Source organism: Heterocephalus glaber, unplaced genomic scaffold (assembly GCF_053883595.1).
Source record: "Heterocephalus glaber isolate CG9 unplaced genomic scaffold, H.glaber_assembly_v1.0 deba00001447, whole genome shotgun sequence".
Taxonomy (NCBI): Eukaryota; Metazoa; Chordata; class Mammalia; order Rodentia; family Bathyergidae; genus Heterocephalus; species Heterocephalus glaber.
In genome coordinates, this window is record NW_028258299.1 from 889,269 (window position 1) to 915,513 (window position 26,245).

Below are 26,245 nucleotides of genomic sequence, written 5' to 3' on the forward strand. Positions count from 1 at the left end.
AGAGTCCACTGTCCGTGATTCTGCTGCAAATGTTCTCCTTCCCTTCAGGTGATTCCACCTGGTGTCAAACGTTTGCAGGCCCTGTCCCCGCCGTGACAGCGGGGACTGTGTGGACAGGGCCGTGGTCCCATGCACACAGGAAGGCCGCAGAAGGGAAGTGAAGTGGGAGGCCGTCCTCATAGGAGCGAGGCCAGTGCTGGTCGACACCATGAGCTGGGCTCTTGGGTCCACGGGAGAGAGTGGCGGGGAACAGAGGCTCTTGTCATCAGAAAGCTCGGGACAGGCGCTAATGCTGGCGGTGGTTTTATTTGAAATAATTTATGGAACTAGTCCAATAGCAGATCGACTTTGGAGCTGGGGCTGCAGAAGTGAAGTTTACAGAGCAAATAAAGGGGACAGAGGGGGAGGCGGACCCGGCGGGGCCTGAGGGCTTCCAGGGAGCCGCCTGTCATCTGGGAACCTCTGTTCTCTGATCTTTTTCTTTTCTTTTTTTTAAATGAAACTCAGTAAGATGTAAAACTGGAGACGATCCACTCCTGAAGGCCGCCGTGTCACTCCTGGGGCGGTGCATGACGCACCTCCTGTGCCCGGTCTCCCTCCCCGCCGGGCCTTTGCGCCCAGGATCTCACTCCTGTTACACCTCCCCTTTGGGGACCCACTGCCCACCCGGAGCAGCTTCCTGTTTGTAGGCCCTTGGGTGGGTGCGGCTCTGGCTCGCTGCGCCTGCAGGTTGTGTCCCTGGCTGTGCGCTGTACCGTCCATGTGGGCGCCGGCCATGGCCACAGCTGCCCAGCACCCCTGCCGGTGCTGTGCCAGCCGGCTCCCTTGCAGCGGCTCCATGCAGGGCCGCAGGAGGAGAGAGCTCTGACCCACAGGACGTGGCCCTCTCAGGTGTGGCCTGCCTGGCGGGCTCCACCCTGGGCGTGGTGACTGACACCCAGCCGACAGCGATGGGAGGGATGCAGGGCAGCTGCAAGTGTCCACGGCCCATACGCTGTCCAGGCTGGTCTGGGGTTCATGGAGATCCATTACGCAGGCAGAGCTGGGCACCAGGTTCATCAGTGACCCTGGCACACACAGCCCCGTGTGCCTGGCCGGGGAGGTGGCTCTGGGGACAGGCAGTGCCGGTGTGCCCTGCCAGCAGAGGACAGTTTTATTTCTCCCTGTGCTTTTTGGCCAAACAGGTTCAAGATTTACCAGGCAGGGTTTTCTTTTGTAAATCCCCGTTATCTACTCTGTAATTCCTCCCGGAAAGCTGTCAAGAGTGACACTGAGTTTTATCAGGTGCTTGCTCTCTCCAGCTATCGAATGATGGAGCTTCTCTCTTTTATTTGTTGACGTGGTGAATTACAGATGGACAGGGTCTCACTGTGCAGTCCAGGCTGGCCTTGAACTCATGACTCCTGCCTCAGCCTCCTGAGTCCAGAGTAAATTGGCTGTATTCCTCTAGTAGAGCCTGTTGGTCATGATGTGTGGCCCTTTTATACTTTGCTGGGTTCAGTTTGCTAATGGTTTGGTGTTTTTGCAATTGAGGGGGGTGGTTTATAATCTTTTCTTGAGACAGAGTCTCACTATGTAGTTCAGGCTGGTCCTGAACTCACTATGTAGCCCAGGCTGGCCTTGAACTCAAAGTGATCCACCTGCCTCAGCCTCCTGAGTGCTGGGATTACAAGGCGTGCACCACCATGTCCGGCTTTTTGGCAACTATGTTTATGAAAAAGACTATGCATTTCCCTTTTGGAATACTGTCGTCTGGAGTTTACTATTGGAATGCACTGGTCTTATGAAATTAATAGAGCTTTTTAAAATAAATCTCAGGGAGGGCCAAGGATTTAGCTCAGTGGTGCTGCCACCTGCCTTGCAAGCGCAAGGTTCTGAGTTCAATCCCTGGTACCAAAAAAAAATCCTCAGGGAGAATTTATGGACGATTGATACTGTTTCTAACTTAGTTATCTGGAAGAATTCACCAATAAAGTCATATGACCTGGAATTCACTTTATTATAGGTCCGATTTTTTTTTTTTTTGGTACCGGGGATCGAACTCGGGTCCTTGTGCTTGTGAGGCAGGAGGCAGAACCACTGAGCTAAATCCCCAGCTATAGGTCCGATTTTAAGAGCCAGGTGTGGGAGTACACACCTGCGATCCCAGTACTTGGGAGGCTGAGGCAGGATGATGCTGTGAGTTTGAGGCTACCTTGGGATGCATAGTGACATCCTGTCTCAAAAAAACAAACAAGCAAGCAAAAATTATACATTCAATTTTTGTGTGTGTGGTACCAGGATCAAACCCAGGGCCTTGTGCTTGTGAGGCAGGTGGCGGAACCACTGAGCTAAATCTCCTATACATTCATTTTTAAAATAGAAGTCAACTATTGAAATTTTGCGTTGCTTCTTTTGTTACCTTCAATAAGTTTTGTTTTCAAGGACTTTTAAGTCGTTGCATCTTTTGGAATGATTTTACCATCTATGGAATCTGTAGTGACCTCTTTCTGGCTGCCAGGAATTTGTGTGTTCTGTCTCCTTTTTATCAGTCCTGCTAGACATTTATCACACTTGCTGACCTTTTCCAACAGCTGACTTTTTTGGCTTTTCTGTTTTTCTCTAATTTGTCCTACTTCATTAATAGCTGCTCTGTCTTTTTTTCTCCTTCTCCTTCTTTGGGGGTGTTATTGGGATTCAACTCAGGGCTCTGTCACTGAGCTACATCCCCATGCCCCAGCCTTTTTTTTGGTACCGGGGATCAAACTCGGGACCTTGCGCTTGTGAGCTGGGCGCCGGAACCACTGAGCTAAATCCCCGGCCCGACCCAGCTTTTTTTGAGACAGGCTCTTGGTAAGTTGCCCAGGCTTGCCTCAAATTTGCAATCCTCCTGCCTCAGCCTCCCAAGTAGCTGGGATTACAGGTATGCACCACTACACCTGGCGTTCCAGTCTTTATCGTTTTTGTTTTTGTCGTTTGTAGAGATTGTTGCTTATGTCGTTAACTGTTCAGCTTTTCCTCTCTATTACATGTGTCCATGTTAACTTTTCCTCTAAGCGTAACTTTATGTAGTCCCTAGTCTAGGATCTGTCCTCATTATTAATGGTTTCCTTTAGGGCATTTATATCGTTAAATCTCTAAACATTCGGGCACAGCTCAGCTATCTGCTTTGGTTTTTACTCTTTAACGTAATTGCGCTGTGGTCCAAGGACACCCTCCCTGTGTTCTCGCCTTGCTCTGGAGCTTGTGCCGACTCAGCCTGTGGCCTGCGCCCCCTGCGTCTTCGGTGGCAGGGGCTTGGCAGCCGGGTCCGCGCTCTGATTTACTTCAGTCAAATCCGTCCTCGTGCAGCCTTTGTCTGTCCTTTGATCAGCATCTTGTGTCCGTCCCCGAGGAAGTCACCCATCTCCAGCGCTGACCGAGGGTCCATCCCTCCCCCCTGGATGCCCTCAGCTTTTCCTCCTGTGCAGTGTAGCCCGTGGAGGGTGACGGGCGCTCTCCCTGAGAGCACGCCTCCCTTTGAGGTGGAGGGAGGCATTGGTGTCCCCCTTCTGGTGGGGCTGCGTCCCGACAAACCCACCGTGAGCTGAAAGCCCCATGAGCAGGAGGCGGGTTTCGTCCACCGAGCGCCCGGGACGCGGGCTGAGCGGCTGCACCGCGGGACGCGGAGTTCTCCTTGTCATCTCTAGAGGACTCGAGATGCCTGGCAGCCGCAAGTCCTCGTGGGCAGCTGTCACCTTGTGCTCTGGCGGGAAGGACGGTCTGCACGTGTCCAGCCCTGGAGGGAGGCCCGGTGCGGACACACGCCAGCCGTGGCACAGCTTCTCAGCGCCGTTTCCAGCCCAAATGCAGCCAAACTCTCCAGTGCAGACCCACGGTACGGGGCTGGCTGTGGGTCCAGTGTCTCGCGTCGGATTTCGGGAGTGGCGCTCCGTGGGAAGTCAGCTTTTAGTCCTCCTGCACTTAGGCTAAGCCTGCCAGCGGCTCTCCCCTGCTTGCCCTCCTTTTTTCTTTTAGTCTAACCGTCGCACCTTTACTTTTGTCCTGTTTTCTCCCTTTTATCACTTTTGTTAGGCAGTGACTTTCAGAAGAATCCTTCTGGCGGTGTCTTAGAGATTATTAGACGCGGGCCTGATGTGTGGATGGAGTTGGCGCTGTGGCGCATCCCAGGTCAGGCAAGACCTTGCGACCGCCTGGCTCTGTCCATCCCCTGTGCCATGCTGTCACTCGCTTGTGAACACCACAGGTGGCCCCGGCTTGGGTCGCGCTTCCCTCGCATTGCAACTCGTCCTGGTGGCTCCGCTCCGCTCCGCTCCGCTCCGCTCAGAGAAGGCCTCCCTCTGCCCCAGCCCCCTCGCATTGCGCTCAGCACAGCTGCCACGTGTTGGCATCGTGGGGGGGGGCAGCCCGCCCGGTGGCTGCTGTCATTCCCACCGCACGGCCGCCTGCCCTGTCCCCGGTGCCCCCTCGAGGTGATCTTCCTTTTTCCCACCACATCCGTGTCCTCCTTCGGCAGCCTGGGAATGAGAGGGGAAGTGCTCAGTATCCTAAGTGATGTGGGGCTTTCTGAATCTGGGGCACGGCATCTTTTGTCTTCTGCTTGGTTCCTCGGTCTTGTCCTGAACTCTTGCAGTTTGGGGTCCTGCAAACCCTCAGACTCTTTCCTGTGGCGTTCACGGGAGGCTAGGCCACAGTGGGCCTGAGACTGTGTCCTCAGCCTCAAGCCTGCCTTGCCGGGGTCAGGACTGATGGCCATGACTGCGCGTTTCCGTGGGCCTTGTGGGCTGGGGACGAGTCTCCTGCGGCCGCCCAGGCCTCTGCTCCGAGCACTCGGCTTCCAGCAGGGCGGGACATGTTTTCCTGGGACTCACCCCAGGTCTGGCCGAGTCAGGTGGGAATCTGGACTTGCGACTTCAGAGCTGCTGCTAGGACAGGTCAAGGCATGGGGCTCTTGGGCAGAGTGAATGAATTTTGGGTGTGAGTTTTGGAGGTCTAGATGGAAGGTTTGTGCTCCCCCATTCATAGGTTGCCTCCCGTTGTGACGGACCTTTGAGAGAAGATGAAGGTTTTGCCGCAGTGGAATTGGTGTTCATATAAGAAGAGACCCAGTTGGGCGTGGTGACACAGGCCTGCAGTCCCAGCACTCTGGGAGGCTGAGGCAGGAGGATTGCAGGTTTAAGCCCAGCCTGGGCAACTTAGTAGTGAGAACTTGTCTCAAGATAGAAAAGGGCTAGGGATGTAGCTTAGTGTGAAGGACTTGGGTTCAATCCCTAATACGGCAAAGGAGGAGGGTAGGAGCAGGAGGAGCACTAGGAGGGGGGTGCCCTGACAACTCACGGCCACGCCCGCCCTGTGAGGACCCGGCCTGCAGCTGGGAAGCCCTAGAGCCCAGCCTCGGCACCGTCAGAAGTAACCGCGATGCCAGCTGAGCCACCCCTGGCCTCCCTGGTCCTGTGCCACCCACTGGTCACAGGGCAGCTTCGGGGTCCTCGAAAGGCCTGGATGGCAGCTTCTTCTCCTGAGCATTTTCCTTTCAGTAAGCTGCCCTCGGTCTGCTCCCCAGGTTCCTGCCTGTCTGCTTGGGAGAGGAAGTCACATCTTCCCCTGCTCCGGTCGCCCAGGGCCCCAGTGGCCCTGCTGTGGCCCTGCTGTCCCGCAAGGGGCCCACCAGCCTGGCCACCTGCCTGCCGGCCCACTGGGATGTCCACCCCACACAGGCGCCCTCCCTCGCCGTCCCTCTTGCAGCTCGACTGAGAAGTCCGCTTGCTGCCTTCATGCCCGAGATGGGGCTGCCAAGCATTGGGGACCCTGTCCAGGGGTGGAGGGCACGACTCAAGGTGTCAGAGGTGGCCCTGTCCACTCCGGGGGCTGACCCACCGGGCCCACGCACTCAGCCTGGGGGCAGCTGGTCACATGACTGCGGCCCGGGACCTGGCTTGCGGCCTCTCTGGTCAGTGCAGCCCAGGGCTCCGTCCCTGTGCCATCCTGCAAGACACCCCAGGCTCAGGCAGCTTGAGGTTTCCCTCCTTGCCACCTTTCTGGAGCCTGCCGCAGGCTGAGACCCTGCAGCTGCCTGCGGTTGCTGCTGATCCACCTGATGCCCCTTTCTGCAGCCCCGCCTGGTTCCTCGTGTTTTTACCCTTGGTCCTCAGCCCCCACAGCTCCCGTGTGCTCTCCCTGGGTCCCCCTTGCTCCAGGCTGCACCTGTCCCCATCCCGGTGGGCTGCACGGCGAGTGGGTGGGTGGGTGCTCCGTGCCCCGGGCCACTTCCCTGCCGAGCATTCCTGGCTTCTCTTCGGCATTGTGGTTTCCCTGGGCTCCGACCGACTGTGGGAAGAATGGGGGCCCTGTGTGCAAACCAGTGCTGCAGCCACCGGGCCCCAAAATGGCTTTGGACCCTTTTCCAGGCCTGCCTCTGCATGTCTGTGTTAGCTTGCATTCGCCTTTCCCAACCTGACATAGTTAAGTCACATTTTCAGCCGGGAAGTAGGTCAGTGGCTGAGCAGCAAGTTTGAGCTACGGGCTGTCAGGGGAAGCCCTGGGTGGGCACGGGGCTCTGCCCTTCTGGCCCCAGCCAGTCTCACTTGGGCCCCCACCCATACCATCCTGCCCTCAGGTGCTGCCCAGAGCTGTGCCACCCCTGCTCCAGTGCAGCGCCAGCCAGGGGTGAATGCAGTGCCCGTGGCTCCGCAGGCGTTCTGTGCCTCTGCGTCCACACCTGTCGCTTCCAGTGTGGCTGAACGCCCAGTGTTCAAGGCCCGCCAGGCAGAGCCAGCCACAGCAGGGCATCTCACCCGGGAGCCACGCCCCTGGCCCAGAGGTCATGGGGCGGCCGGGTGAGATGCCAGTGACAGCAGGGAGCCGGGAGTCGGGGTGCGTGAGCTGGTCTGGCTCCCTGCAGGGCTGGGCACCCTGGTGACCGGACCCCAAGGACACCCCTGCATGGGCTCTGCCACCCCTGCCATGTCCCCGCACACAATGTGGACCCTGGCCATCCTGGGACCCTCGTGGCTGTCACGTGGCCGACGTTGCCTTGTGTGCCGCAGAGCCCTGAGCAGGAGGCCGGTGCTTGGCGTGGTGTGGCATGGCCATTGGAGGGGCAGCACCCACCCTCCCATGCCAGCTCCTGCCTCCATGTCCACTGTTGCTGGCCCAGGCCACTGCAGCGGCCCCGCTTCTCCAGGAGGCTCCACCGCAGACGCGCACCCACCCTGGGACCAGCCACAGGGCCTGTGCTCCTCACACGTGTGGTCGGGCCATGGCCAGGGTCTCGGGAGCCCTGGGGCTGTCCTGGGGCTGTCCTGGCTGCTGCTGGAGCTGGCCGCATCCATGCTCCTCCCGCCCACCCGAAGGATGGCGTTGGCTGCTTTCACAGCCTATTGCTTGGAGCTTGGCGTTTTTCAATGTGTTTTTTCATTCCGCCTTGTCAGAGTGCTCAAGATGCTAGATTGCCATGGAAATGGAGCTTGTTAAAATTCCTGCAACCAGCCTAATTATAGAATTTCAAAGGCAAGCAAAGAGCTCTGAGGTTGTTGGAGTTAAGGCTACAAGAGAAAGAGAAGCAGCCCACACGTTCTCTACTTCTTGTTCACCACGCTGGCACCAGGAGTGGCAGGCCGTGTCTTCGGCTGGCACGTGGCACTGAACTGGCTCCTCCTTGCCCCTCCCAGAGCCTGGCCCTGACACACACGGCCCGGACGGAGGGTCTGACCCCCACCAGTGCCCTGTCCACTGTGCCAGACATCCAGACCCCCACCAGACCCACCTTGTCTCTGACCGTTTTCTTTCTTCGGGGGGGAAGAAGGGAGCTGGGGATTGGACCCAGGGCCTTTGTACTGACCAACACCCTCAGCTCACTTTCTGAATTTTTTATTTTGAGATAGGGTCTTACTAAGTTGTTAAGTTGCCCAGGCTGGCCTCAAAGTTGCAGTTTTCCTGCCTCAGACTCCTAGAGTGGTGGGATTACTGTTGTGCCCAGATTCTGAGTCCTTTTTCCACAGGGATCTACCTCACTGAGATGGACAGGTGAGCGGGTGGATGATAGCCTTGCATGTCACAGTGTGGGGGCTCAGTGACACCCCCCATTCAGTGCGATTCTCACTCAGGTCAGGCACAGGGCTGTCACTTCCAGGAGAAACCCAGGTCCTGAAAGCACAGCTGGCCTGCACGGGACGGGGCGGCAGTGTCCCTCAGCCCCGGGGAGGGTGGTGCTTGGTGCCCACTCCACCCAGTGTCCCAGAGGACTCTGCACCTCAGCCCCTGCACTCAGAGAAGCTTCCAGCAAATTGTGTGATTTGCAAGTTTCTAGCTTTTGCCAATTGCAGCTGTGGTAGAAATCCAGGTTTTATTTTTGAAAGGTTTTGTTTTGTTTTGGGTTTCTTTTCTTTTTTTTTTGGTACCGGGCATTGAACATGGGTCCTTGTGCCTGTGCAGCAGGCAGTGAAACCACTGAGCTAAATCCCTGGCCCTGTTTTGGGTTTTTGTGATGCAGGGTCTGGCTATGTAGCACAGGCTACCTTGGAACTTGCAGTGATCCTCCTGCCTCAGCCTCCCAAGTGCTGGGATTACAAGTGTGTGCCAGCACACCTGGCAGAAATCCAGGTGCTCATCTGATTCAGAAGCAAGGAGGCCATGACCCCGGCCAAGCCCAGGAGAAACAGCAGACAAAGTCAGGGCAAGGACATCACACAAACACCCAGAAACTCCCTGGACCCCGTGGGGTCCCTGAGGACAGGGCTGTCTGGGGCTGTCCCAGCCGAGGGGAGCCAGGAGACTCAGGACTGAAGGTCACGTGGGTCCTGGGGTGCCGTGAGGTAAGAAAAGGCCTCAATGACCAGCAGTTGGGCTCTGTGGGCTCCGTGCTGTCTGCAGGCTCCATGGACCTTGGCCTTGTCTAGAAGTCAGTCCCTCAGAGAAGAGCCGAGCTGTGAGAGGCACTGTCCAGGTCAGCGCTTGGCACGGTGTCCCTGCCCCTGCAGACCTGGAGTCAGGACCACCTAGAGTGAGGTGTAGAGTGCCACTGTTGCTGGGACTCCTCCTGTGGGGGGCATCCCAGGGTCCCCGCCAGGGCCTGTGCCATGCCTTCCCTAGAGTGTGCCCTGGGGCCGGGGGTTAGGAAACCCTGTGCACAGAGCTGGCCCGAGGCCCAGGGCCAGCCGGTTGCACTGAAGAGAGCTCTGTCCTGGACGTCCCTGCTCAGCGAAGACCGAATCTGCCCTGTGCAGGGGAGGCCACCCAGCTCTGTTCCAGGCTCTGGCTGATTAGATGAGGCTTACCTGCCTGGAGGAGGCCCCAGCTTTACTCAGAGCCCATGGCTTTCCTGTTTGTCTCATCCACACACCCTCACTGGCGCATCCTGAAGAACATTTGAACAATATCGGGACCACAGCCTGCCAAGTGGACAGGAGAAGTCGCCCTGGGCGGACGTCCACCTGTGAGCAGCCAGTGGAGGACGGTAACCCATGGAGCGTCTCAGGGCCGCAGACACACGCGCCCTCGAAGCCACCAGAGGCAGCTGGCCCAGGTCCACGGTCTTCGTGCTGTCTGTCCCCAGAGGCCACCTCCGGAGCTTGGAATTCATGGTGCACTCACCAGGGCAGCCCCACCGAGTGGCCGCATTCTTACACTACACTGCAGCTACTTTGCTGTTAGCTTTGTGATAGTGACATCGGGTCTTTGCGTTGGAGGATGTGCTGAGTGTGGCTGGATGTGGGGTCACAGCGACCCTTGTTGCCTGGACACTGTGCACCTTTGGGCCATGAGGCCTCCCAGGTGCTCCAAGACTCTGCAAAGCTCCCCCTGAAGAGCGGTGGTGTTCCTGGGCCCCAGAGCAAACCTCCTCTGGCACTCGCTTCCCTGTGACTTCAGCCCTCAGGAGCACAGCTGTCCTATGCCTCAGCCAACACGGGGGTGTGGGAGCCCCTGGGCCCGGGGCCCTCAGCCAGGCCCCTGCATTTCCACGGTGGCTGCAAGGCAGAGTTGCCTCTCGCATTCACCCTCTGTTCTCTGTGAAGTGCCTCTTCCCATTTCCTGCTTCTGTTGATCCACAGGGTCCTTTAGCACCCGAGTTGTTGAGCCTTCGCCCCCTGCTGTGTGGCCCCAGAGACCTCGCTGCAGCGTCCCCCCCCCCCCATTCACCTGTGCTGCGTGTGGTCAGGTGTGCTCACCCTGAGCTGTTAACTGTGCTTTTGGCTGTCAGGGTTTTCTGCCAGTGTCACGATCTTTTCCCAAAAGAGGGGAAATCGTTTCTTTTCGAAATGATTTTCTAAAAGGAGAAAATCACTTTATCGTTTTTTTGGTCATTTTAAACCCTTAGGTTCCGAGAGGCCAAATCCATGTGTGATGTCAGGGCTCCTTAGTCCATCCAGGCTGCTTGGCAGAATCTGGAGCCTGGGCAGCTTAGGAGCCCAGGGCTGGGAGGCTGGGCCTGGGGAGGGGAGCAACACTCTGGGTGCTGGGGTCCCTGAGGCGGTGCCCACGTCCTGCCTCTGCCTCCTCATCCCCCTCAGCGCCGTCTCCAGACGCGGTGCCGCTCACAGCTGGGCTCATTGTGTGCATTTGGGAGTCCAGTTGGTGCTCACAGGGAGCCGTGCATCCCTGGGCACCTGTCACTCTGAGCACCCAGCTATGGCCTTGCCCACCCTGCGGATTCCTGCCAGGCCGTGACCCCCGACCTCAGCTTTGGAAACTCTAGCTCAGCGTCACCTTGACCCTATGTCCCCGCCACTCCACACACTGTCCTTTGGGATGAGGGGCACAGGGGCCATGGGAGGACATCAGGCCTGCAGATGTGGGGCAGGGGCCTCGTCTGCGCCAGGTGTCCCCAAGGGACGCACCCTGTCCTTGTGAGCAGACACGGGGCTCCCGGGGTTGAAGGGCTGTGGGCAGATGGACAGGGCTCTCCACGCTTGGTGGCACACTGCCTTGGCCTGGGCCCGAGGCCAGGGGTGCAGCGGGTGGCGACTTGGCCTGTGCTCTGCAGCCTGGCCCCGGTGCTGTCGGGGCCTCACTTGGGCGGGGACCCCTCAGCATTCACCAGCCACACTTGGCCTCTGCCAAGCCCAGGCCACCGATCAGGGGCCGTGGAAACTACATGCAAGGCCCCAGGGGTCTAGGTGGCCTGGCATCTCAGCTGTGGGCCTGGGTCCCTCCAGCTCCCACAGGAACCCCAACATCTTGGCTCCTCACTGAGCCTTCTACTTCAAGCGAGAGAAGCAGGTTTTACAATCCCTATTACCTGATTTTACCAGTTTCCAGCCAGAGTCGGTCATTTGCTTGTTTTAAAAACATTCCATTACAATTTCCACTTTAGTATATTTGTGGCACTTTCATTAGCCTCATGAAAGTCGCTTTTGCTAGAGAATTTTATAAAAGCACAAAGCTCCTCATTGTGCGTTGTATTTCTGAAGGTTTTGTCTCCGGGTCCGAGTGTTTCGAAGTGCTCGGCCGCAGAGCGGGGAGCAGCAGACGGAGCGGTTCTAGTCCGTTTTCCTCCCGCATTTTAGCAAGCTGTGTCTCCCCACCAGGGCGGACTGTTGAGTGCGAGCTACGGAATGGTGTCTTTGGTCAGCTGTGATTCGAAATAAGTGCGTGGTGGGCTTGGCTTCCCCTGCTGGGATTGGCCAGGATTTGGGATTGTCTGGTGAGCCCAGGACAGGATGCCAGCACCCTGTGCCTCTTAGGCTGGCGGCATGGCGTCCACTCGCTCCTGGCCTGGAGCTCTGTAAATATCGGCTCGCCTGAGCCCTGTCTCTGTGGGAAAAGGGGTCTGGTATTCATGGAGCTGCCCAGAGGGAAGGAGGGCAGGCAGGAAATCCAGCCGGTTTCAGTGGGGTTGGAGGCCCATCGCTGGGCTGGGTGGGTGACCGTCCTCACAGGGCCCTGCCCGCCCTGTGGCGATGCCCTGTCACCCTGCCACTGCCCAGCCTGGTCTGGGCCCCATGCCCCTGCCTGGCTGTCAGGAGCAAGGTCATGTGAGGAGGGGCTGCTGGGCCCGAGACGGGAGCAGCTCCACGCCGCCCTGCCGCTGCTCACGTGTCTCTCGTCTCCTTGGTAGAATCCATCTACCGCCGTGGAGCCAGAAGATGGAGGAAGCTCTACCGTGCCAACGGCCATCTCTTCCAAGCCAAGCGCTTTAACAGGGTGAGTGGTCCCTCAGCACCGCCTCCCACGGGCCCTCGGCGTCGCTCGAACGAGAGAGAAGAGAGCACACGCCCTGCCAGCCTGCAGCCCTGCGCGCAGTGCAGGAGTCCTGAGCAGAGCTGGCTCCTGTGCTCTGTCACACACACGCACAGCCGCTCTCGGGCACGTTCTGAGGCCATGTGGCTCCCGGGGCAGTGGCCCTGGGCGTGTGCCCCAGTCTCCTCCATGTCCTTGGCCGTCCTTGGTTATGTGACCCTGGACCAGCACCAGGACTCTGAGGCTCCGGCCTCCTCAGGTCCAGAAGGGGCTGTGGGGTTTCCCTGACCCCCGAAACCCCAGGCCAACCCACGCATACTCTGTCCTTCCTGTGGCCACCAGTGGCCTCCCAGTGCACTTCCCGAGGAGGCTTCACTCAGTGGCCCTCATTTCTCTTCATGGCGGGCGACTCCGCTCCAGCATGAAGCTGACCCGGACGGCACTGTGGCGAGAGGGTCCAGACCCTGTCCTGCCCCGGGAGTGGTATCCCCTCTGCACACTGCACAGAGCCTGACGGTGCCCGTGTCACTGCCCTGAGCCCCCACGGCCTGCTACCCACACCTGTTTCCTTAACCGCGGCAGGGGTGAGAGGAGTGGATATGCTGTGTACTTGCTGCCGGCCTCGCGCTACGCTCTCCTGCCATGTGGCCTCCTCAGCCAGGGCTCGGCATCACCCCCTGCACGTCTGGAGCAGCCCCAGGTTGCCCATGGCAACGCTGCCCTTCAGGCCCTGGCACGTCTGTGGGTGTGAGCCACTCCTGTCTTACCAGCCAAGAACCCGAGGTGCTGCCCCCCAGCCGTAGGAGCTGGCACGGTAGGGTCAGAGGTGAGGGCACTGGGCTGCAGAAAGGCTAGCACACAGGAAGACAGGGTGGGCATTGCCAAGAGCCCCATGGGCTTCCTGGAGGAGGAGCACATGATTGTGCCTGGAGGTATGGCTGGCACAGGGGTCTGTGTGGGACCCGAGACCGTGGCTGTGCACATCCTGCTGCCCTTGTCCACCCTCGCTGCTGATGTCTCTCGCTGCTCGGGGTACATACCGCTGTGTCTCAGGCTTTGTCCTGTCGAGCCCAGGTCCCCCTGCCTGGCCATGGGAGGTGCACATGACACACTGACCCTGCTTCTAGCTCAAGATCAGAAGCAAGTTGTGGGGCAGGGAGGGATGTTTGCTCTGGGACCAGTAAGGAACAGGGCATCCACCAGGGGTGAGGATTTTGTGCCAGGATAGACAGTGGAGAACCATAGGGTTCAGTGCCACGGGGGCTCAAGGAGGTTTCTGTGGGTAGGGGCAGGTGGCTTGTGTGTCTGGTGAGAACATGGAGTTCCGCAGGGCCCGGCCAGGTGGGGTGAAAGCCACTGCCCTGGAGGGAGGAGGCCCCGGGCAGCACCGTGAGCCCACCTGGGTGGCGGGGGGTCTGCAGTGCTCACCCCAGCACTCACGGGCAGGTTTCACAAACAGCTGCAGAGGGACCAGTCTGAGCCGCAACTCGGTCCTTCAGAAAATAGGGAGACGGTCGGGGGAGTGCGAGGCTGTCACCTGCTGGTGTTTCTGACCCAGTTGTCTGCTGCCTTGCTGCCAGGGTCTGCCCAGTCCTCCGGGACTGTGCTGTGCCCAGTCACTGGGTTATGGAACCACTCACAAACCCGTGCTCACTCCCAAGAGGTTGGTTTTCTGGGAACCAGCCCATGTCGAGGGAAGATGCCCATAGGAAGAGCATTTCCCAAGCTCTTGCTCCCCAGCAGGTCCCTCGGGCCCCACGGCTCCATGCCTGGGTCTGGCTCTGCATTTGGACCTCTGTTCAGCTTCCGAAAGGGAAAGCACCGCAGGTGACACTGTGGTCCCCAGACCTGGATGGTGGGAGACCTGGAGACCTGGAGCCCCACTGGCCCCGAGCCAGGGAGCGCGGTCGGGTCAGTAGAGGCAGCTGCTGGTTAATCAGGGGCCAGGAAGCAGGTGGGGAGGCACTGCCCCCAGCTCTGTCGCTCACTTTGAAGTAAATTGCAGGAAAACCCTGAAAACTAGAAGCATTGCAGGTCTCTAGAGAAAAACTGGGCAGTGGGGAACAGAGGAGCCTCCCAGTGTCTGCAGTTTCCAAGCAAACCCTAGAAGAATAACACACCAAGACAGTACACTCGCTGGTGCTAAGGAGGGCCTGCAGATCGGCATCTTGGAAATGCCGGACTGAGCAAGGACCTGGATGGTTAATTAAAACACCTGTAATGGACATGGGCCCGGGACTCTCATGGGTAACTGGTGCAGAACGTGTTGCTGTTGGCTGCAGTGGAGTCCATGTGGCCTGGGGCAGGTGCAGGCATGGGCCCTGCTCTCCAGACAGTGGTTAGGAAATAGCAGCACCCCTCTACTGTGCCTGCTCCAAAGGAAGGACCCACCATCCAGGGGTCTGCGCAGGAGGAAGAGGAGGTGGCCCCTTTGCTGACCAAGCCACCCCGCAGCAGCCAGGGTCCCCAGCTGGGTCGTGCTGAGCCACTCGTGCTGCAGGGCCAGCTGTTGGGCCATCTGAGGACTGTGGCCTCATCGGGGCTGGTGCAGGGATGTTCACAGATGACCTGGGCAGTCCATCAAGGGCTTCTCCTGAGCTCTTTGGTCTAAGGAGCTAAAGCTGGGGAGCGGGCATTTCCTGCGAAGGAAGGGAGTTAAGGTTTGGCCAGAGGCAGCTCTGCTGAAGCTGCGCAGGGCTGCCGTGGTGGCCGACTAGCAGGCACGGTGGCTGTGTTCTTGGGAAACTCACAAGCGGCCAGGCCAGGTCTGACCCACGAGTTCCGAGTTGCCCTTCACTGAGATGATCGCAGCCCAAGGCAGCAGGTGCAGGGCTGCCTCCACCCACCAGTGGCGTTAAAGTGGTTGCAGTCCTGGGCTCTGTGGACAGATGGGAGCGGAGGCTGCCCCTATCCTTCATGGGAAAAGAAGGGAGCTCAAGCTGGGCCTCACACAGGCCGCTAGCTAGCCCAGTTCGTCCCGTAAGTGGGCCTGGCCCTGCAGTGCCCCTGGTGGCCGGCAGGCACAAACGCAGGTAGGTAAGTGGTGAGAAACTGGGCGTCCTGGACACCCAGTGGCAGAACCCTGACAGGGCATAGATGGCGTGGATGTTTAAAAAGTAGTTACGTCTTTAAAAAATTAAAAAAGACTGTTGAAAATGTGAGCGAGGAGCAAACTGGCAGCATGTAAGATAGACTTTAAAACATTTTATCCCATTAATCTGTTAAGCTGTTAACATGAATTACTGAGAATAGAAACAGGGGTTCAGGTTTTGTTTTGTTTTGTTGGGGTTTTTTGGTACTGGGGATCGAACTCGGGTCCACTGAGCTAAATAACGGCATGCTTTCTGGGATGTTAGTGATTCAAGTACAGATCTTTGTCAGCTGTAAGGATACCTGGTGGCTGTGAACGCGCCCCCAGATGTGACCCAAGCATTGCAGATCACAGCGCTAGATGGTAACGGGGCAAAGGCTGAGCACATTCAGCACGTGAGGTCACCAGCATGGCTGTGTATTAAACAGTCTCAGAAACAGTAACTGGTGTTCTTCGGGGCTGTCGATGTGGAAGAGGGAAAGCAGCCTGCCTGCCTGGAGTGCCAGCGTCTCCCACCTGTGCCTCTGGACAGTCCAGGGCTGGCACCAAGCTGGCCTGGCCGCCCCCCCCCCCCGGTCCCATTCAGCCCTGCACCGCAGCTCTGCCTTTTGAAACGTTCCAGATAAACCGCAAGCCTGGCTTGATTCCCTTGTAGAAAGATGATTTAGGGACCGTGTGAAGACTTGGAATAAATTATTTTTTCTCCTTAGTACCGAAGTTAAAAGCAGTGGCACGTGCACATGTGTGCGAGCCTGAGTTTTCTTGTCCTGACAGGTGTTTATCAGAACCCCCTGGACCGGCACTGTCCTTGTGCTGGTCCTGTGGCCTGCTCCTCCCTGGTGGGAGTCTGGCTTCCCCCTCTGGCCACCCACGCACGGCGCCTCCCCCAGGCTGGTGCGGGTTGGTGCAGTGAACAGGACCGCCCCGTGGCCCTGTGGGAGGGTCATGTCTGTCGTCTTAAATGAATTAGTTCAGACTGTTCCCATTCCTCATGTGGGGTGATGTGAGGCTGTCCGAAAGCCAGAGCTGTGTTAGGAATGTAAAGGAGCTCAGGGGCGCATGGGAGTCACAACTGGAAAGGTTCCAGGTGGGGACCCACGTCCCTGCCGAGGATGCAAATGCTGCATAACCGCAAAGGGACTTCATGCACATGTTCAGAAGACATTCATTCTCTGCCATTTTGAAAATATAAAAATTCAAGAAGACATCACCAAACAAGCAGAGCAAAGAGGGGTCAATTAAAATCCAGAAAGATGAGGAAAGGGAAAACCAAGGGGCTGGCCAGCTGCCCTCCTGCAGCTCACAGTTTCCCAAGCAGAGTGCAGCGGTCACTCCAAGGCCTCCCTGCGTGAACGGACAGGCACTGTGTGGAGGGGACTTGGCCGGCAAGGGTCACCCCTGCCCCTGCTGCTGAGGTGGGTGGGCCAGGCCCTGCCCTGTCACCCCCGAGGGCCCTCGCCCACCTGATGCCAGCCTCCCACCTGCCTTCCTTGCAGCGGGCGTACTGCGGCCAGTGCAGCGAAAGGATATGGGGCCTCTCACGGCAAGGCTACAGATGCATCAACTGCAAGCTGCTGGTCCATAAACGCTGCCACGTGCTCGTCCCGCTGACCTGCAGAAGGCATATGGTGAGTCCTGCCCGACACCCTGCTGGGGCTGCCTCTGCACTGCGCAATGACCGGGGCAGGGTCTGGGCCAGGACCCCTCGTCCTGATCTCCAGGGAGGTCTTAAGCACTCTCTGAGGGCTGCACCACAAGGGCACCATCTGGAGCATTTTCGCTTGAGAGCCAGGTGCTTCGGCGGCAGGTTCCCCAGCATCCATGCTTCCTGCTGGCCACCCAAGTCCCACTGGGCCACAGTGGCCACCTGGCCGGAGTCCTCCAGGGCCAGGGCCACGGCTGGGGGGCTGGCACATCCACGTCTTGGTGCGGTGTGCAGAAGACGATGCCTCCCTGGTGCGTGCCTGCACCTCTGCCAGACAAGGGCAGGTCAAATCCAGTCTTGGCCCGGTCTTCCCGGAGTGCTTGGGTGGAGATGCCCGTGCAGACCGCACTGGTGAGCCGGCACCGTCTGTGCTGCTAGGCGTCCTCCGCCGTGTCTACCAGAGACCAGGAAGGGGCATTTTCCTTTGACCGAACAGGTCCACTTCAGCCTGAGGAAATGAGAGCAGCCCCAGGGACTGGTCAGTGGGAGGGGAGGGAGGCCAGTGCTTGGAACCTAGAAGCCCAGCGCGTGACTGTGTCCACGACAGGTCAGCTGCGTGGGGCCCAAGCCTGGCTGGGATGAGGCTGGGACGCACATGGGCAGGGCACCATCGCCATGTACGGAGCACCTGTTGGGAGGACCACAGCCTCTGGTGCCGAGCGTCACCTCTGCCCCTAGAACTGCAGCCACTTATGCGTTCTTTGCATGTCCAGTTCAGTAGCCTGTCAGGCATGTTCTGTATAATGTGCAGCCATGCACACGTTGTAGAACATGGTCACAAAACCCACACGGTGTCTGCTGCCTGTACTTGTAGCCCTAGTGACACTGTGGTCTCGCTGCAGGATTCTGTCATGCCTTCCCAAGAGCCTCCCGCAGACGAGAAGAGTGACGGCGTGGACCTGCCCTCCGAGGACACCGATGGAAGTAGGTGCCTCTGCCCCAGGCCCAGCCCCCTGTGGCCCAGAAGGCCACCTGCCCGCCCCTTCCTGATTGCCTGCTCCCGGGGCTGGTGAGCTTGGTGCCTCCTGCAGGAATGGGGACAGCGCTGTGCAGGGTGTCACCTCAGCCCCTAGCAGGATGGGTGGGCCCGGGCCTTCACCTGTGGGTGCTGGGCTGCCATGGGAACCCGAGCTGAGGGTCTGTCCCCTGCACGAACTTGGGGAGTCCAGAAAGACTTAGCAGCAGCACTGTGGCCAGGGCCTCCTCATCTGGGTGCTGCGTGGTGCGGCTCTCCTGGACAGTGCAGGGCTGCCGCACACAGGTGGGGCGGCTGCATGGCCCTTGGCATTTTGTGGGGCTTTTTTAATGCTAAGGAACATTCAGAGAGGTTTCAAATGTGAATTGGCAGATGGCTCAGGTCCAGACTTCCTCACTCGTGGACTCTTACACAGGTATTTGAATGCCCTGAGCCTCATTTAGAGAGCAAGTCTGTCACCTTAGAGGGGTCTGAAGGATGAAGCAAAGATCACAGAACATGAAACACTTAGTACAGCACTTCACACAAACTCCTAATACACAGCGGCCCACCCACAGACCATCCACCATCCTTCCACCCACCCATCCACCGTCCATCCACTCACACATCTCTCGTCCCTCCACCCACCCATTCATTGTCCACGCACTCATCCATCCACCATCCATCCATCATCCATTCACCCACCCATCCCATGATCCATCCACCTACCCATCCATCACCCATCCACTCACCCATCTATTCATTCTCGTATCATCCATCTGCCCACCCACCCTCCCATCCACTCACATCCACTCATCTGTCCATTGTTCATCTGCTTGTCCATCTACCCATGCAGGCATCGTCTATCCATCTGCCTATCTATCTGTCTTCTAACCTACCCATCATCCATTTATCAGCCATTGACCTATCAACCCACCCATCCATCACCCATCTGTCCATCCTCCACCCATCCATAAGACAGACAAACATCCACTCATGCACCCACTGCATCCACTGGCATACATTTTTTTTCGCTTTACTGGCATTGAATCCAGAGCCTTCACACTGAGCCTCATCCCCAGTCCTTTTTTATTGTTAATTTTTGAAACAAAGTCTCACTAAGTTGTCCAGGCTGGGCTCAAACTTTCCATCCTCTTGCCTCAGCCTCCCAGAGTGCTGGGGTTTCCAGAGTATGCCTCCACACCCAGCTTGCGAGGCCTTAGGAGAAAGGCTGAAGGCTGGACACCAAAATCGGTACCTACAGGTATTCCCAGACCTAACATATTGTTTACGATTTTCAACTTCAGGGCACACACACACAGGGCCATTCTGGTCTTTGCATTCAGTGCGGGGTTCAGTGGGTCCCTGGGATGCCCCACTTTGTTATAAAGGGGTTCATGTTAGACCATCTCGCTCAGCTGAGGGCTGAAGGAGCCGCTCTGAGTACTCCTGTCACAGTGTTTGGTAGAGCAGGCGCCTGGAGGTGTTTCCACCCTAGGATGAGCTATAGGTCCCGAGCCCATGCTCTGGTGCAGGTTCTGTTACCCCTAGGTGAGTCCCCGGGGAAACAGTCACCAGCGCAGGCCCAGGTCAGCAGGCAGAGTCAACCTTCAAGCGCCCAGAAGCTGCGTCCTCATACGGTGCTGAACTAGAGCCCCGAGTGGCTGCGCCTTGAGCACTGCTGGCCTGGCCTGGCCACCATGTCCCCGTGTCCTTGGGCCATGTTCCCGGCGCCACCTGTAACGCCCTTTCCTTTCCGTCTCTCCGGTAGTTGCTTATATCTCTTCAACCCGCAAGCACGACAACATTAAAGATGATTCTGAGGTGAGTGTGAGGGGCCCAGCTGCCTTTCAGAGCCCAGTCAGGAGCCATGAGCTCGATTCTGGGTGGTGACGGAGCTGTCAGCAAGTGCTCCCTGTGTCCCCGGCCAGGTGGGACCTCTCTGTGGGGTCCTGCTCCATCCGTGTGTGGCTGGCCCCACACATCCCCCTCGGGACTCCGGTCTCTCCGAGCCCTGGGTCACAGCCCAGCCCCCAGCCCCCGCCCTCCCATGTGCACTCCTGCCTGCCTCCTTCACGGAGCTCCAGTGACTGTGACTCCAGCTAGGCAGGCTCTCTAGTCGCCACCTGGCTCCCGGTCCCACCCAGGTGGCCCAGGACAGGGACCAGGCTGGGGCCATCTCTTACCTGACCCGGCAGGGCTAGGGCCCGGCTCCTCACCACTCACAGAACTGTCCCCGCACCTGTGTGGTCTGATTGGGGTGGGCATCAGGGCCGAAGGCCTTGGTGGAGGCAGTGCGTGTGGAGGCCCGGAGCCCAGCCAGCGTCCTGTCCCCCACCCTGCTCCGCTCCCAGGACCTTAAGCCAGTTATCGACGGGGTCGACGGGATCAAAATCTCTCAGGGGCTCGGGCTGCAGGACTTCGACCTCATCAGAGTCATCGGGCGTGGGAGCTACGCCAAGGTCCTGCTGGTGCGGCTGAAGAAGAACGACCAGATCTACGCCATGAAGGTGGTGAAGAAGGAGCTGGTGCATGATGATGAGGTGGGGCCACGCGGGCCGTGTGTGGGCACGTGAGGGACACGTGGGGCCATGGGGGGCACGTGTGGGGACACGGGATACGTGTGAGGACACAGCAGTGAGCACGTGGGGACACAGATGACACATAGATGTGGACATGGTTCCCGAAGCCATGCCGAGGCCATCACAGATGCATTGGGTTTCAGGAAGCAAATCCGTGCACTGCGTCCCGGGCTGCTGTCGGAGCTGGCAGTCGGAACCCTCGAGTGATGTTGTGCGCCAACTAGGACCCTGGGTGGGGCTGCACAAAGCGTGGCGTGGACCTGGGAGGTCTTTGTCATCAGGGAGGCTGCCCAGGGGTGCTGGGAGGAGCTCAGGGTGTGGGGGCCATAGCCTGTTTGTTGCAATCTTAATTCCACTCCCACGTACTGTTTTCTCTTGGTTGCAGCAAGCATTACCATAACAGAGTTTGCCTTCTTAGTTGGGCAGCGGCCGATGCCTGTGACCCCAGCCACTTGGGAGGCTGAGGCAAGAGGGTCACAAGGTTGAGGCCAGCCGGGGCAGCTTAGTAAGACCCTGCCTCAAAATGAAAAGTAAATAAAGGTCTGAGGGCGTAGCTCAGTGCTCCCTGGGTTCAGTCCCCAGTACCACGACACAAAGTGTCTCAAGCACAGGGAGGTGTGTTGTTGGGTACGCTGTAGTGCCATGTGGCAGAACGCACACGTCTGGCTCCAGGCGTCTTCTTCACCCACGCGTCACCATTGCCACCTGTCCCCCAGCCCCCAGCATTCGCTGTCCTGCTCTGTCTCGGGCACGGCCCTGCGGTGCCTAGGCTGGGGCCCGTGCCTGGCTTGTCTCTCAGCACAGTGTCACGCCGGTGTGCGCCCTGGCAGGCACCACACGTGCTCCCGAGGCTGAGACTGCTCATGTGCAGACCCCGGTGTGTTTGCTGCGCCCTTGGACGGAGTCCGTGTCCCTGGGGGTAGCAGGGCGGTGTCTGTGTGCCTTCGGGCCCCTGTGTGCGAGTCTAGGAGTCTAGGAGGGACTTGCCTCCTCTCGGCAGGACTCTGGACTGATTAGGGTTTGCTTGTCTGGCTTTTCCTTTTAGTAGCCGTGTTTGCAGCCTAAGGCTGCACCCCCGGGAGCTGGTCGTGCCCCTGACCGCTGTGCCCCTGCCTCTCTCCGGAGCCCGTTCAGGACCCGTGCTCCGCGCTCCTTCCCACCAGCCCTGCACGGCTTCCAGCTAGCTTCTCCACGTCCTTCCCGCTTTCTTGCTGCCTTAGCAGCCACCCTGGCCGGGGTGTGTGGTGCTCACCGTGGGCTGCTTTGCTCCTCCTGATGCTGGGCTTCCAGCATCCATACCTGAGCACTTGTCCTGTCCAGGGAGAGAAGGCTGATGTGTAGCTAGCGGTGGGGCTGCTACTGTTCACTGCGGCTGGACATCTGGTGACCTGGAGCTCCCCAGGCCTCAGGAGGGGCAGGCTCAGGGCTCGAGGCAGGGGCTGGATTTGAGCCTTTCCTTCCCTCCCAGCAGGTGGATTTGTGCAGTGCACAGCCTGCTGAACTGGGCCCTCAACCCTAGGTGCTGTGCTGGCAAGTGGGTGGTGCCTGCGTTTACAGCTGAGGAAACTGAGGCTCCAAGGTGGCTCCCTGCTGGTTGGCAGCATCACACGAGGGTCCTGACCCCCCTTCCAGCACACCAGGCCAGCCAAAAAGCTAATGGAGTACACAGGGTCAGGTTTGCAGAGTGGGAGGAGAAAGGCTCAGAGTTTTGTCCGTGCTTTGGCTTTGTTCTCTTGGCCTTTTCCAACCGTCCACCGGCCAAGATGGAGCCGAGGTCTGCTCGTGAGCAGTGCAGTCTCAAGAAGTGGGAGGTGGCGGGCGGGGAGGCCAGGTGTGCATAGTGTGTGCACTGCTGTGTGGGTGCACGTGTGTGTGCAGGCCCGCAGAGACCCTGGGGTCCTGAAGATGTCAGACGTGCCCACCACACTGTCCCCGGGTCCATGTGCCCTCGGGGTGGGCCTGGTGTTTCCCTCCCCTGTCGCCCCAGCCCTCCTGTGTGGGTCCTCCCTGCGCTCTGCCTTGAATGCGAGCGAGGGAGGCCGAGAGCCTGTCAGGTCCTCCTGGACCCGCGCCCCCCGCTCCTGCTCACACAGAGCTGAGACCCCGGGACACGGCGCCCACTTCCTGCCCTTTCCCCCAGCCACCCCGGCACCCTGGATCCCCTGCTGCACTGCACCTTGTGGCCTCATCCCATGTTCCTATCTGCACCTGGCTTCCCCACACTGGTGGTTTTGCGTGAACCCTTTGTCCGGACCACGCTCCTCTCACCTGTTCCCGGGCGTTGCTGTCGGCCCCCTCTCTGTAGCATCAGCCCACAAGGTGCCAGGTGTCGCTGGGTACAGGCGCGCTCCTGCAGGGCCCACGCAGCCCCCGTGCAGGCGCCTGTCTCCAGCAGTCATGGGGCTGCTGGCAGAGTGGCCGGGGGTGTGAGGGTACAGGAGTGGCGGAGTGGCGGCCGCCCGCTGGGTTCAGCCCGAGCCCCTGGTGAGCTCGTCCCTGCCCCTCTCATTCCTACCCCTCAGACAAGGGGCGACCCGGGTGCTGGGGTCTCGTCCAGCTCTGCCCCCTGGGGCTGCGGTGGGTCTGGCGAGACCCTAAGTGCTCTCTGACCTCACAGCATTCTGTTGAGCTCTGGCCCAAAGCCAGCAGGAGACAGAGGCGGGACCTTGGGGACCTGCTCAGCCCCGCACCCTCACTCACCCCGAGTCTGTCCTAAGGGGAGGCAATGCCAACCTCCTGGGCGTGCAGGGATTGCACAAATCCAGAGGCCAGAGGCTGGCAGGGTGGCTGCAGTGCTGGTGGGGCAGAGGCTGGGTTGGCGCACCAAAGATGGCAAGGGGCTGGAGCCCGACTGCGGCACTCCCGATGGGCGCGTTCTTTCCTGTGCGCACTGCCTGCCCCTTGCCCCTTCTGTCCTGCGCCTGCTCAGGACCCCACGGGTGCCCGGGAGCCTCATCACCCCGGTGTCTCTTCCAGGACATCGACTGGGTGCAGACAGAGAAGCACGTGTTCGAGCAGGCGTCCAGCAACCCCTTCCTGGTCGGCTTGCATTCCTGCTTCCAGACGACGAGCCGGTAAGAGGAAGAAGGGGCCCCGGGCCCTGCTGGCTCTGCCGCCAGAGGGAGGCCGGGCCGGTGAGGTGCAAGCGTGGGGCTTTCAGGTCGCCAGACGTGCTGTGTCGCTGTCACACGAAGTAAATGCCATGCATCTGAGCTTAAATTACTCAACCACGTAACTAATTACGTTAATTATTAAGTTATGTAAATTTGGAGGCATTTGTGGAAAGCATCCCACCGAGTGCTGGGCGGGCCAGGTGTGGAGCCAGCGTGAGCGCAGGATGGGGTCAGGCCGCTAGGTGGCGGCTTCACCAGGGTGCTGTGTGTACCAGAACTCTGCTTTTTTTTAAAAAATTCTTTTATTGGTCCATTTCAGGTGAACAGTACGTTTACGTTTATCATCGGGTGTTTGTACCTGTACATGATGAACCTTGGTTCTTATTTTTTCCCCATTACCTGTGCGCCCTTCACCCCCTCCACCCTTCCCTATTTACATAGATTTCGTTTCCATTTTTTTCTTTCTCATAGTTTTTCCTTTCCCTTCTTTCCTTTTCCCTTCCCCTCCCACCACCCCTACACCTTTGGAGCTTTTAATATTTCAAATTATCAATTATTGGTTTTAATCATTTTAATCCTTATTTACACTTTCAGTTTCTCACACTAGAGATACTATTCGGTATTTACACATGTGTGTCCTATTTATTTCACTTAAGAGGATGGCCTCAATGTGCATCCATTTAGCTATAAATGTCTCTAATTTCTCGCTCTTTGTGGGTGAGTAGTACTCCATTTTATAGAAAAACCACATCTTCTTTTTCCACTTTCCAGTTGATGGGCACTTGCCCTGTTTCCAAGCTTTAGCTATTACAAACTGTGCCGCTATAAACATGGGTGTACGTATATTGCTGTGGTATGATTCTTTTAATTCTTTTGGGAAGATACCCAGCAGGAGAATAGCTAGGTCAAATGGGACTTCCAGTCCTAGTTCTTTGAGGTATCTCCACACTGACTTCCACAGTGGTTGCACCAGTCTGCGCTCCCACCAGCAATGGAGAAGGGTTCCTTTCTCCCCACACACCCGCCAGCATTTGTTATTGTTTGATTTCTTGATAGCAGCCATTCTTTGTGGGGTGAGGTGGAATCTCACTGTTGTTTTCATCTGCATCTCTCGAATGACCAGTGATGTTGAACATTTTTTCATATGTTTATTTGCTGCTTTTACTTCTTTGTCTGAGAAATGTCTGCTCATTTCAGATGCCCATTTTTGAATTGGGTCTTTTAATTTGAGGGGTTTGATTTTTTTCAATTCTTTATATATTCTAGATAGTAGTCCTTTGTCTGAGGAACAGCTGCTAAATTTTGTTTCCCACATTGTAGGTTGTCTGTTAGCTCTATTGGTGGTTTCTCCTGCAGTGCAGAAGCTTTTTTTTTTTTTTTTTTTGGTACCGGGGATCAAACTTGGGTCCTTGCGCCTGAGAGGCAGGCGCTGGAACCACTGAGTTAAATCCCTGGCCCTAGAAGCTTTTTAATAAGATGAGATCCCAGTTGTTGATTCTTTGTGCTGTTCCTGTGCTACTGAGGTTTTGTTCATAAAGTCTTTTCCTATGTCAGTGTCTTCAAGAGTTCTACCTAACTTATCTTCCAGCAAGTTTAGTGTTTCTTTCTTCATATTTAGATCTTTAATCCACTTCAATCTTAGTTTAGTGCATGGTGATAGGTATGGGTCTAGTTTTAATCTTTGCCAGGTTGAAATCCAGTTTTTCCAACACCATTTATTAAATAAGCTATCTTTCCTCCAATGAGGATGGTTGGTTCCTTTGTCAAAGATGAGGTGGCTGAGTATGTCTGAAGTTGTTTCTGCATCTTCTAATCTATTCCACTGATCCTCGGGTCTGTTTCTTTGCCAGTACCATGCTGTTTTTATCACAGTAGCTTTGTAGTATAGTTTCAAGTTGGGGCTTGTGATACCCCCAGTCATATCTCTGTTGCCTAGAATTTGCTATTCTAGGTCTCTTCTGGTTCCAAATGAATTTTTGAATTGTTTTCTCTAGTTCTGTGAAGTATATTGTTGGAATTTCAGTCAGCATTGCATTAAATCTATATAGTAGTTTTGGAAGTATGGCCATTTTCACTGTATTGATTCTTCCTACCCAGGAACAAGGGATGTCTTTCCATTTTATTATATCCTCCTTGATCTCCTTTTTGAGTGCTGTAGTTTTCAGTGTAGAGGTCTTTTGCCTCCTTTGTGAGCTTGATTCCTAGATATTTCATTTTTGGGGATGCTATTGTAAAAGGAATTGTTTCCCAAATTTCTCTCTCAGTGAGTCTGCTATTTGTGTGTAAGAAGGCTATTGTTTTTTGAATGTTGACCTTATATCCAGCTACTCTATTGAATCTGTCAATTAGGTCTAGAAGTCTTTTGGCCGAGTTTTTTGGGTTTTCTATGTAAAGTATCATATCACCAAATAATGATAGTTTGATTTCTTCCTTCCCTATCTTTATTCCTTTTATTTCTTTCTTTTCTCTAATTGCTGTGGCTAATGTTTCCAGAACTATATTGAACAGGAGTGGTGATAGTGGACATCCTTGTCTTGTTCCTGATTTTAGTGTGAAGGATTTCAGTTTTTGACCATTTAGTATGATATTAGCTGTTGGTTTTTCATAAATAGCCTTAATCAGGTTGAGATAAAGACCTTCTAT

At 57.1% G+C, this 26,245-nt stretch overlaps 1 protein-coding gene across 10 annotated transcripts in view; it reads left to right on the forward strand.

The window, feature by feature from the left end:
* Nucleotides 1–26,245, forward strand: part of Prkcz (protein kinase C zeta) — an 88,223-nt gene that overhangs the window by 48,424 nt on the left and 13,554 nt on the right. For 9 of the 10 annotated variants that reach the window (XM_087214559.1, XM_004863806.4, XM_087214564.1 and 6 more), the window contains 6 exons: nucleotides 12,035–12,120; nucleotides 16,744–16,875; nucleotides 17,795–17,876; nucleotides 19,679–19,731; nucleotides 20,262–20,450; nucleotides 23,466–23,563. In XM_087214559.1, coding sequence (XP_087070685.1) covers nucleotides 12,035–12,120; nucleotides 16,744–16,875; nucleotides 17,795–17,876; nucleotides 19,679–19,731; nucleotides 20,262–20,450; nucleotides 23,466–23,563 — 640 coding nt within the window. Of the gene's footprint in view, nucleotides 1–11,418; nucleotides 11,565–12,034; nucleotides 12,121–16,743; nucleotides 16,876–17,794; nucleotides 17,877–19,678; nucleotides 19,732–20,261; nucleotides 20,451–23,465; nucleotides 23,564–26,245 lie in introns of those variants that run through there. The other variant, XM_087214563.1, reaches the window with a different exon arrangement.